Source organism: Toxorhynchites rutilus, chromosome 3, assembly GCF_029784135.1.
Source record: "Toxorhynchites rutilus septentrionalis strain SRP chromosome 3, ASM2978413v1, whole genome shotgun sequence".
Classification (NCBI taxonomy): domain Eukaryota; kingdom Metazoa; phylum Arthropoda; class Insecta; order Diptera; family Culicidae; genus Toxorhynchites; species Toxorhynchites rutilus.
The window spans coordinates 93,897,022-93,907,222 of record NC_073746.1 but is presented as its reverse complement, the minus strand read 5'-3'; the positions used below and the strand labels follow the sequence as shown (position 1 = coordinate 93,907,222).

The 10,201-nt window shown below is 36.5% G+C and overlaps 1 protein-coding gene and 1 long non-coding RNA gene across 2 annotated transcripts; one reads left to right on the top strand and one right to left on the bottom strand.

The window, feature by feature from the left end:
- The first annotated feature begins 486 nt into the window (after positions 1 to 486).
- LOC129780402 (uncharacterized) lies at positions 487 to 1,590 on the top strand. The gene is made up of 3 exons (XR_008743910.1): positions 487 to 726; positions 792 to 1,086; positions 1,159 to 1,590. It is a non-coding gene; the product is annotated as an uncharacterized LOC129780402 (long non-coding RNA).
- A 5,458-nt stretch (positions 1,591 to 7,048) lies between these two features.
- LOC129773319 (exonuclease 3'-5' domain-containing protein 2-like) lies at positions 7,049 to 7,969 on the bottom strand. Its single transcript, XM_055776922.1, has 2 exons — positions 7,247 to 7,969; positions 7,049 to 7,190 (listed from the first exon to the last, which is right to left on the bottom strand). Exons 1-2 carry the CDS (start codon positions 7,930 to 7,932, stop codon positions 7,049 to 7,051), a joined length of 828 nt encoding a protein of 275 aa, XP_055632897.1. The 5' UTR covers positions 7,933 to 7,969.
- Between the last annotated feature and the right edge of the window lie 2,232 nt (positions 7,970 to 10,201).

The following is a 10,201-nucleotide window of genomic DNA, read 5'->3' as shown; positions in this document are numbered from 1 at the left end:
GCTAAACATTTAATGAAAAACTGTTTGGAACCACTTCAAAAGGCTGGATCCGAGAATACGGGCGGGTAGTGTCGAAGATATAAACGGAGAGCCCAAAGTACGTAGAATATTCTACACTTTAAAAAATCCACCCGTCAATGCTACGTAAAAAGTCACGTAGAGTTTTTTTTTATCCAAAATATATATTTTTATTAAGGCTCATATGGCGTCAACCTGACGGGGCTGGGAGTTCAATATTTCGACAATGTTTGCCTTATAACTATGTTAGTAATATGTAACCGATTACTCGCGGTTGGCTCGAGGTTAGTATTACAAGTGTTTTCGTAATTGTGATGTTGCTGTCTCCAATGCTCTGTACATGTAGAGTTCGTAGAGTTCATTTTCAGCCGATGTTATATGACAAAAGTAAATATAAAATTAAGTGCTAATCACTTTCACTGCAGCCGTCCCATCTCTATTACGTGAAAATCCCGTACTCCATAGCATTCATTTTGACAGCTGCTCTTCGTGTTCATTTTGTGGTGTAATAGGATGCGAACAACAATGGCGTTTGTTAAAAACAAACAGCAAGAACTGCTAGCAGATTCAAGTGATCAGTTCGATCAACCAACAGCTGCAATCGAAACCACAACATCTACGGCTATCAGTAAAACTGATACGTAAGACGAGATTTCCTGTAGATCAGTAGAATCCAACCAAAACAAACGCTATAAATCAACGCAAAACGTAAGTACATGAATCCCTTGTTCATGCGGAAAAATATAACCAGTTCTGTATATACTTTCCCACAGGAATCCAATGGAAGATTATTAACATCGCTGGGATCGTAATACAAATTGCAGTTTATCAGTGAATCAAATCCGCCATTGATTGAATTGACTGAAACCACAAAAAAGAATAAGATAATTAGCCAGAATTTTAGCATAGTATCCACTGACTATTCTGATCCCATAGAAACATCGTACGCCAGCAATACGCGTATACTAGAAGAACTGTCAACAAACAGTTCTCGTTCGGCAGAATTTGAAAATAGTTTGGACAAAACAGAACCATATCTGCAAAGTAACCCAGGTACTTCGAATTCAGGTACTCTTCTATCAATTGAACAGATAAATTTTAACAAAATCACTGAATCCTCTGTCGCTTTCACGCTTCCAGTGCACGACAGAAATGTTTTTACAGCGAAATTCTTATGGCGGGTTTACATTAGGGAGATCTATAGCTATAGATGGATTTATTCACGTGAAAATAGGTGTAAACGGGTGAGAATAAATATGATACACTTATTCGAGGTATATATAACTTGAATAAATTCAGCATATGTAAACGCTTGTGAATTTCTCACTGGTGAGAAATCACTAAAGTTGGATGCAGTTCTACTTCAGGTGAATAAATTCACCGAAGATATGAATACATTCATTATAGAAGTTCACGCTAGTGTAAACGGTTGATGCGATTTCTATAAATCTCAACATATTTCTTCACATGAATATATCCCTAGTCTAAACCCACCCTTAGAAAAGTTGCTGATACATTCTGAAGAAGGGAAGGAAATTTTACACTACGTCTCAAAAACGGAACTTTCCGAGGCCAAACAGCTAGCACTATCTAGCATTATTGCAAAGCATCACTTGAAAACCAGAAAAAAGCTTTTAACTGAAGACCTTCGAACATACGCCCTAGCAGTGACGTCACTTTTAGATGATGATGGCCCACCTCATACCCCTACAAAGGTTTGAGCAGGACGATTTATCTTATAGATAATATTTATTTTCAAACATATCAAGAAGCCAGTATTATAAAAACAAAAACAAAGCGATCTGGCTCTGTTGCAGGCATAAATATCTATCAATAGAACATTAAAAATAGGCATAAACTGCGAAAAGACAAACAATGTTCCTATCCATATTGACATTGACATAGTCATAGTCTCAACTTCAGGCCCAAAGTTTTTTCCAAGGCATATCAAGAAAATTTCCAACTCGGGTAGATCCTTGACTGATTGGGAATTGAACCCAACATTAAGTTTGAACGACTGGTAAGTTAAAGATAGAACATTAAGAAAAAACCAATCAGTGATAAATCATGTTTCTTTTGACAGGAGAATTATTTCATACCGAGGAGCGGAGATCGAAAAAACCATGGCGGAAAAATTGCCAACAAATTAGGTAACTTAAAACAAAGGAAACGCAAATATGAAGCTAAAGAAAACGCATACCAAGCATCCACACAAACAACAATCGATTCTCAATCTACTCGGGATGTTGCTGCCGAAGAAGCTGCTGAGTGGTTGATGCTGAATATTGAACCATGGTTTGTTGTCCTAGAACGGTGGAGAGTTAGCTACGAAGCACGCAAAGGGCACTTATTGTCACGGAAGTGGATTGCCAAATTCTTTACAACATATCCGCAATACAAGTGTCAGCATTGTTTTCAACTGATATGAGTTTTTAAATAATTTTCAAAGAACAGACTGTTTGTCTATGATGCCGTGTTGAATCGGTGCATATAAAATAACGAGGTGTATAAAATTTGTTTCTAATTTAATTTTAGATCGACATAGATTTTCAGAAAGCTTTTCCTAAAGCGAAGAATGGATTGAAGGAATTACTACAGCTGGTACCACTGGTTACAAAATATATTTCTAAGAAAGCCGTGGACCCATCGGCAGCATCATTACTTGAAAGATTGACTGTAATACAACAAATAACGGTAAAGGGCATCTCAGCTGTTAGATATTATAAATTGATATAAATGCGGTTATTGTCTTCTACAGATAAGAAAATTTGTACACTTTTGCTTGCTCTAAACACCGTGCTGCCCCCAATTACGGCCGCACCTCATTTTAAACCTACCATTTTGGTTGGGCAAGAGGATACACTCATTTTCGTTGATTCTAAAGAGTTCGTTCAATCAAAAATTCAAGAAACCTACTGAAGTTACACAGAGCTGGATCTTCCAATCGTGCCAAATTTAGTTGCAGTGGGTGAAAACTTGGACCAATTGCAGGGAACATTCTATGTCTGGTATGACGATGTGTGTTATGAGCTTCAATCGGTATCAAGAGCAGTTGATGTACTAATTAAACTGACTGCAACCCTTGGACTCCCTTTTTCGAAAATTTCGAAATTGGTTTGGCACTCTCTCAGTGGTTATATTTACGGCATAAATCAACAAGAGTCTTATGCTTCCATCAATAGACTTCGGACTTATCTTGAGACGAAGAAGGCAAATAGCACACTGTGAACATGACTCGGATCACCTGCATGATATCTGGATGCACGATTCTCTCTGCATCACCAATAGAATACCTTACACATCTTAAGGATTACCATCAAGTTCCATCCGTTTATCAATATAGATGCACGATATCGGGTTGTCACCAAGTGGTATATCCATTTAAAAAACATGTTAGTCATCATACTGGATTGCACAACGACAGCAGTGTAATTCAGCATGATATGTTATCACAGGAGCATGTATCTATTTCGCTAGATGTAACAAATGCTTCATCATAAAATTAATGATTCGCAGAGTTCACATAGTAATAGACACAGTATTTTTGGAATATAATATAAATTTCAAACAATGCCCAAGGAATACCAATCCAGATTATGCAACATTTTTGTAGCCGGAATGGCGAAGAAATCAGATATCAAAGAAGTAGGAATGAATAAGCTTATGCGCGCTCTAGTCGATAAATTCAAAAAAATTGAGTGTGAAGGAATCAATATTGTTTCCGAAGGTAAAACAACACTAGTAAGATTTGTGTTGTGTTTAATACAAGGCGACAATATGGGTGTCCACTCGATGCTACTTTTCGTGAATGGATTTAATGCTACTTTTTATTGCCGCTTTTGCAGACGACCTAATGTACTTTTAAAATCGGATTGTAAAGTACATGCTGATTGCCTTCGTCGGCGTCGAGACTACGCTTTAGATTTGGAAATAGGACAGCCTAGCGAAACAGGGATATGTGGTAACACGGTTTTCAACGAACTTCCATCTTTCCATGTCATGGAAAATTTGAGTGTTGATGCGATGCACGACTTGTACAGTCCAGGTATTTGCAAATATGGTTCAGTGGAAATCTTAAACTATTGTATCTACAGCAAAAAGTATTTCACTTTAAATGATTTCAATATGCACAGAAAAAGTTTTGGGAAAATGTGTATAGACAGCGAATTATCTCGAATGCCAGATATAGCGGAAGAATATAACAGCAAGATAAAGCAAAAAACCGTTCATATACGAGTAAATTCTAATGAAATGCGTATATTGATGCATTACATTACCTTAATCATTGGCAAATATGTACCCAACGATGACATGGTTTGGAAGTACTGCATAACGCTAGTTAAATTAACCGAGTTCTGTCTTAGGAGTTCATTTTCACTAAATATAATTAATCAATTGCGAAGGTTGATTAACGTGCATCACAGTATGTACATGGACCTATTTAAGAAAGAACTTAAACCGAAGCATCATTTTATTGTGCATTATCCTTCGGTTATTACTGCATCAGGACCAGTGGAAGAAATGATGTGTTTTAGATATGAATCTAAACATAGAGCTTTCAACCAGTATGCTCATATCACGCCTTCGAGAAGAAATGTGTGTTATACTCTTTTCATAAAAGCGTCATTACAATTTGCTTACGATTTTTTCCATCAAAGACTTTTCGAAGATTCCGTCTCTGGAGAATTTAAAATGTTTGATTTGAGACTGCGTAATTATTTCGGCAAACTACTACAGCCGTTGAATATAGATTCAGATTTTGATATGCTGTTTGCGAGTAGTGTTGAATACAGAGGAACTCATTATAGGGCGGTATATTTCTGCCATTGTTCAACTATCATATAATGTACTTATGTGAAATAATTGAGTTCATCAAGCACAATACTGAGTTACATGTTATATGCCAACACTGGCAAGTTGGGAATCATTCCGAACATTTTCTGACATATGAAGTAACAATATGTTTACCTATAGTAGATATGCTGAAAGTCGACTTATTTGATAGTTTTCCCGTTTCAGTACATAAAATCGGTTCTCAGTCTAGCATGTATTTCCGAGCTAAAAATAGTTTTAATGTATAAGCTAAGTATGTTATAACATGTAATAAAATGTTGTGCATTGTTTGTTCTATTGCCTTTATGTAAGTTTATCATAATAGTTGCATTACCTTCCAATTAGTCACCCTAATTAGCGATAGAAATATTGGAAAATAATGCAATTATTATAGATAAATAAAATTATGAAATTAAATCAATATTAAATAAAATTCCGATCAGATTGAAAGAGTATTACGTACGGTAAAATTCACGTAACTACAACGTGCAATTCATTACTTCATGAGTTCATTCTGTGTGTTCATTCTGATTAACGTCAGTATTACGTGAAAAGTTCGATGGAGAAAAATCACATACGTTTTCACGTAACATCAACGGGTAGATTTTTTTGAGTGTACGTACTTTGCGGAGAGCCGTAGGAGCAGGACTACCAACCTTCCACTTTTAACTGTATGTTGCCAGTTTTTTCAAGCATGCCAGCGGAACACCCAAAGGCATAAAATCTCCAGTTTTTTTTTAATTTTCACAGTTTTATCCAGCTTTTATACTTTTTGGGCATTTTCAGGTTTTTTACTCCTCAAAATTATATTCTATTCTTCCGATTCTTCCAGTTGTGAGAATCCTACTCCGCTTCACTCACATCGTAGAGCTTTATGACGATTATCGATCTATATTTCTATATATCTAGTATAAGTACACAGAAGTACAGTACGGTACGGTCATTTCTCACTAATTTGCCTCTCTTTTATTGATATTCAGTTTAATCAGTGTTTTTGTTAATAAATTAATTTGTTTGTCAATTCAGTAGTGTGTATATCGTTCTACGCAGTTCAATTCATTGTTTTTAAGAGCCTTTAAACTGTGCAGTTAATTCGCCTCTAGTTCTACGCAGAAGATAATGCTCGTTTAAGCTCTTCAAATAACTCATACTGCTTGTCAGCTGCACCTACTATTCGTACGATCACTCATCTTAAAGTCTTGATAGGGTTTTGATCTAGTAAACCAATCCAGTATCTGAAGCCCCTATTCATTAAACCATGCCATGGCTTTCCGGATTTTGAGAATTGATGTGAAATTACCCAATTATCACATTGTTTTTTATGCAAAAACAACAGTAAATGGTTCGGAAGTACTTCAGTTCACTTCTGACTGTGCATTCGTGAGAGTGTTTCCATCTGGTTCTATAGCTATGAAACACTGGTGTTTTTGTTTTTTGAATGTTCGCGCCTTGACACAACAATAAAGTTCAAATGTCCAGTCTTATAAATGTAAATAGTCATTATATTCTATACTTTAAACTTCAATTCCACCGACTTCTTACATATCTCTGGAAACTCAGAAAAATGGAGTGGTTCCATAGTTATGAACCGCAGTGTATAAAAATATTTTTGTAACTCTAACGAATCATGAGATTCAACTGGTTTTGTGATTCTGGATTCTGAATGAATCAAGCTTTATTTGCATAAAATCAATTATATAGCAAATTTTCGGTTTAAATTGAAATGTTACACTCTTCTGAGAATTCGTGTGTTTTGTTTTGAAATGTAAAACAAAGTATCTTCAAAAACCAACCTTTATCAATGGCAATTCTAACTAATATGAAAATTAAATAACAGTACAAAACAATAATAAATAAAGAAGTATTTCATGAGGGTATGAGTTTCGAGTTGTTCGTTTACTTATTACACAAGCCACAAAATAATCGCTTACTAATCGACAAGATTTCGATTGATAGTCAAAACCTTAAGACTCCGTCAAAATCAGAACTTCACGTCGTTCTACCATTGACTCAGTTCATTATCTGTTTCGTGATGAGATAGTTACTTACACATTCAAATTTTTTTTTCGGGTGGGATTGTTTTTAAACCGAATTTGAATGGCGTAAAATCAAAAGAACAACTTCACTTTCTCCAATTTTATTTTCATGATCGTCAAATGTTAATATAGATTACATCACCTAAAGTATAAAATAGTCATCATACAAACATCGGATTCAAGAGATCGTCAACTACCATCAGGCATTCTCCTGATCTGTTGTATTTGTTGGAGTATATTATTTCATTGGAGAATTTGCTTCGCAATTCACTCAACCAAATCTTGCGGCCGGTCCACATGGAACTGGAATAAAAGCACAATAATGTCAAATTTAACAGTCCTAAATAGTAAAAACTTACCATAGCGCAGCCTTTTCTCCTAGTTTCAAGAATAACTCAAATGAAACGTACGCAACTTCCTCAGCATATTTAATTTGATATGCATTCAGTATTGGTTGGTTCCAATCCGAATCGCGCAACGGACGCATTCGCATCATATTTCTGTTCAATACTTTAAGCGCCAATTCCGCCAAACTTCTTGTATAGTACATACCACAAGATACATACATCGTAGATAAGTCGAGGGTCCCTTTCACCGATATGCGGTAATCAGCCCAAAGATTATACGCTTTATTTTGTGGTTCCATGCCAACTTTAAGGATGGAGGGGTCTCCCAATAAACGGAATAACTCACTCGGAATTTCGTCCATATCGCGCAGCTTAATGAGAGCGCATAAGCCCCCGTCACAAACCAACTGGAGCAACGCTACTTTTTTACGGTACGATCCATATTGTTCCCATTGGCAGTCAAAACCAAGCACCGGAAACCGCTCGCATTGAGACTGGAACATCCGAATAACTTTTCGACACTTCTCGGTTGTATTGATGATGTAAATGGTTGAGTTGAACTTATAGCGGATCGGCTCAAATTCATTCGATATTGCATTGGTAATATGGCACGATTTGGTAGATTCAATCACCCTAAGTAACCATGCAAGAGCACAGGCTCCTATACCAGCTCCGGCTAGAACAACGAATGGTCTCATCTTCTCCTATATCTTCGCGAACAATTTCAAAATATGACTAATTACTTTGACTGTGAACTTTTGTTCGAGAAACTATAATTTGAAATTACCAGGACGAAATTCTTGAAATGCCAACAAAATCAAACTGAAACGGTGAGGCTTTCTGTTTACTAGGTGAAATTAAGTATTACTTTTTCGTCGCTTTGAATTACGCAAAGATCAGATGCGGTTCGAAATGAAACATTTATACCACGTGTCTGTTTGAAATACCTGACGTACACACTAAATACGAATGAATAGAAAATCCTTTCTTTCTGGCAAGTCTAGTACACTAACATGGTTTTTTGATTATTTGACTGCTCCAATATTAGGTGTTCCGGTAATTTTCTTCAGGTTTACAACAGATGGTTAAACTTGATTATTATTCCAGTGAATCAAATTTCCAGACACTCGTTGGAAAGCTACTGTCATGCGCGTCTTTTTCAGTATATGTCAAAAAGTTGAAGAGGAGGTGATCTGGCGTAGTGGTAACATCCATGCCTCTCACGCTAAAGGTCACGGGTTCAATTCTCACTCCCGACGTTCTTCCAAAAATGGAAGTAAAACTGACGAACCAGCCAAATGAGTTGAAAGTCACTATAATACAGATAAAAAAAAGTTGAAGCATAAACAGCATAGTTTTTTGACACTTAGAATATATTGAATTTCGTACCAACGAAAGTATTTTTGCGGTGAGTGTTACTTCATTACTTCAATATGAAGAAAAAAGCTGTGGAAAGTCATCGCATTTTGGTGGAAGTTTATGTTGACCATGCTCCAACCGAGCGAACGTGTCAGACGTGGTTTGCACGGTTTAAAAGTGGTAATTTTGACATGGGAGACGAAGAACGTTCCAAACCGCCAAAAAAGTTTGAAGATGAAGAATTGGAGGCTTTACTCGATCAAGATCCGTCGTACGTCGCAACAAGAACTTGAAGATACACTTGGAGTAGCTCAGCAAACTATATCCGATCGTTTAAAAGCAATGGGAATGATCCGAAAGATAGGACATTGGGTACTGTATGAATTGAAGCCACGAGACGTCGAACTAGATGTTCGAAAACATTCTAAATTTCAACTAAACCAAATACTAATTCAATATACAACAGCTCTTCCCCTTACAAAAGTTCAGAAATAAGAACAAAAATTCAAAAATATTCATATTCACTTTCTATTCTTGGCTTCTTCAATCTCTTCGAACGCCTTGGTAGGCCAGTCAGCATTCCCGATTCAGGCGGATACTTTCTTTTTCTGCTTCCACTTTCTGTTGGTTGATTTTCGTTTCGAGCCGACGTTTGCCGATCATCATTTCTATCCTCCACGTTTGGCATCTCAGTTTCAGCGGTAGTCGATATTGGCCGACCAGTTTCGACCAATCTCAACGACGTCCTTGGCTGATTCGATGTTCCTTGTCTATCCTTAACGATTCTGGTCTGCGTTGAATGAACGGTAGTCGTCGCCTCGTTTCCAACCATGATCTGTAGTAAATTTTTAGAGAACCGTTTCAGAAATGATGCTTTGATCCATTTTTCACGTAAATGCGGAATGTTATGCTTGTACCACACGATATTCCCAGGTGTCAGTGTATTTAAAGGGTCATGTTGATGATAGTTATTACTAGAATTGGAAGCATCATCATGGGGATGTGGTACCAGCATTTGTTTATAATTCTTCTTTGGGTTGATCAAATCGATCAACATCTTTGGTTTATAGCTAAATATTCTTTCAGAGGGGAAACTACCCGCTAATGTCATGCTATTATTTCTATAATTATATAAAAAAGAATTAATCTGATCATCTAAGCTTAAATCCAGTACACCAGGCCTTAGCAAAAACTTTTTAATTAAGTGCGTCTTTTACTGTCCCTTTAGTAAAATCTGTATGTATTCTACTGAATGGTCTCGTAGTAGGGATTGAAATAATGCTTTGCTTTGCAACAATTGCCTTACTTGGCCAAACATCACAAGCAGCAACAAGATTTTGAATGTCATACAAAACCATCTCCCCTAAACAATAGGGAACGTCATTTGCCTTTTTAAAAATTGGAATGTCCCTTTTCAAAACCAAATCGGATTCAAAATGTCTTATTGAAGTAGAAATCCTCGACGAAAACGTCCGAAAACTTTAATTTTATTTCAGCAGTTGATGCATTATTTTGTGCTTCTGTAATATCATTGATTGGCATAGAATCATCAAAAAAAATGTCTCCAGTTGGGAAAAAAATCATCCAACCATGATCTGCCCAGTAAAG